The sequence below is a fragment of the Lampris incognitus genome, chromosome 1, assembly GCF_029633865.1.
Source record: "Lampris incognitus isolate fLamInc1 chromosome 1, fLamInc1.hap2, whole genome shotgun sequence".
In the NCBI taxonomy this organism is placed as follows: Eukaryota; Metazoa; Chordata; class Actinopteri; order Lampriformes; family Lampridae; genus Lampris; species Lampris incognitus.
In genome coordinates this window covers 31,979,017-31,981,133 of record NC_079211.1, presented here as the reverse complement: position 1 = coordinate 31,981,133, position 2,117 = coordinate 31,979,017, and the positions used below count along the sequence as shown (strand labels likewise).

General features: G+C 48.4%; 1 protein-coding gene across 1 annotated transcript; it reads left to right on the top strand.

Annotated features, from left to right (window-relative positions):
* The first annotated feature begins 203 nt into the window (after positions 1–203).
* Positions 204–1,831, top strand: sowahd (sosondowah ankyrin repeat domain family d). The gene has a single exon (XM_056293658.1). The coding sequence runs from the start codon at positions 632–634 to the stop codon at positions 1,661–1,663; it is 1,032 nt and encodes a 343-aa protein (XP_056149633.1). The 5' UTR covers positions 204–631; the 3' UTR covers positions 1,664–1,831.
* Positions 1,832–2,117: the final 286 nt, after the last annotated feature.

Sequence of the window (2,117 nt, the reverse complement as noted above, 5' to 3'; positions counted from 1 at the left end):
AATGGCTTGTTTTTTATAATTTCATGTTTATTTGGTCTATATCCAGGCACCATTTGTTTGTGTGGGTGAGATTTGTGACTGGCTGTGAAGTATTCATTTCCTCGTTTTTGAGGTAGGTCACGTGAGGGTTTCTAACAACTGACTTATTGCCAGAGATTATAATGAACTTTGTATCACTCCCAACAAGTAAAGGAGGAAACGGCCAACACAGCTCCGAGATCAAGTCCGACGTTATTTGCGTTCATGGCGTCCAGCTCATAAAATGTGCCGAAGAGAAAAGTGAGGCTCTTTGTTGTGTTGAGTCATTATTGGAGTGTGTGCTCTGATAACCACGTCGGCATGTGCACCGGTGAGATCGCAGATGAGCGCACCCTTTAGTTGATTCAGCTACTGCTTTTGAGAGCCTTACGTTCCGTCAAAAATACAATGGGTCCTTTCGCTTGGATCAGATTTTGGTAGATACTTTCATATGTATGCATAGATTTAAAAAAAAAAAGAGGAACTTGATCCGTATGCCCTCAAGTTACTGTTGCTTAAATCTGAGAATGCAGTACGTAGACATAAAACGGGATAAGAGTCAAGTGGACGGAAACTATCACTGAGTTAAAGTTGCCAATACGACTCGGGCGGCATGTGCGAGCTCGGCGATCGGTCTTCGACTGACGGTTTTGCAGCCGAGCTCAGCGGAGACACGACGGTGTCCGAGCCCAAGCGAAGTGACTGTCAGGCGGCTCCGAACACGAAGGGAAGGCGCGGCAGGAGCGCTGTCCTCGGAACCGCGGTGGAGCGCCTGTCCCGATACAGCATGCCCGTCCTGCCTGGGTCCGGCGCCCCGTCGCGTAGGTCGCGGCTGCAGAGGCAGCAAGAGGTTTTCGACACAGGCTCCCTTCATAGACCTTCCGCGGAGGCGCCTGAAAGAGGTTCCCTCACACCCGCGATGCGTAAAAAGTACTTAAAAAAATTATTGTTGAATAACCCATCGAACAGTGGATTTAGCAGCGTGCTTTCCTCGGAGACGTCCAGCGCGTCCTCGCGGGATGAACTGGACGCACAGACCACCGACTGGGCTCTGTATCCGGTGGAGCACGCCTGGATGTTGTGCGCCGTGGATGGGAACTACGAAACCATACTGGAGTTCATTTCGGAGGATCCTCATCTGTTGACCAGGAAGGATTTCGTCAGTGGGTTTTCTGTTCTACACTGGTTGGCCAAAAAAGGACAGGGCGAGACTTTGATAAAGCTTTTAAAGTACGCTGAAACTAAGGGGATTGCCATGAACGTGGATTTGAGAGGCAGTGGGGGGCTCACGCCGCTGCACGTTGCCACTATGCACGGCCAGAACATGGTGATTAAAGTTCTCGTCGGCGCCTTCGGTGCTAATACCGATGCAATGGACTACAACGGGAAAAGGGCCTGGCAGTACCTGAAGGGAGACGCCCCGCCGGAGATGAAGGAGCTTCTCGGTGCTTGGGATGAAAACAGTGGTGGGTGTCAGCAGAATGTCAACAACAACAGTGCGACACACTTGCCCGCCTGTGAAGAGGAAGGCGAGGGAGGCAGAAATGAAGTAGACTGCCAAGATGGTACTGCAAGAAGCGGAAGCTGGCGTTTGGGCTCTTTCAAGAAGCTGTTCCAGCCATTTGCTTTTTTTAACAAAAGCTAAGGGGTTTGCACGGGACAGTTTCATATTTGTCCGTATTTTGGTGTATAACATGTATTCAGTCTTTTCATCTATTCACACGCTGTAACATACAACTTAAAACAAGTGGCCCTTAGTGTATAACGTCTCACTTTGATCATTAAAAGTCTTCCTTTGAGACTCTGATCGCATTTACAAACCCAGTTTGCTGCAATTCACTGTATTACCGGTACCCTAGATTTCAGCAATTTGGCGATAACGGTGCACTTTACGTAAACACTGCACAACATATCTGGAAGTTGGGTCGAGCTTCCTGAACTTACTTCCTGAAACACTGTATGGTTATGCTGCAATGCCTTACTGTCAAAAGACCCACCAGAAAACTTGGCAAAATGTACTGTTATGTACGCAGATTTTCTACAATTGTTTAAGTAGGCTTGGACACAGAACTAACTGGAGCAGGATTTTGCCCTCTATC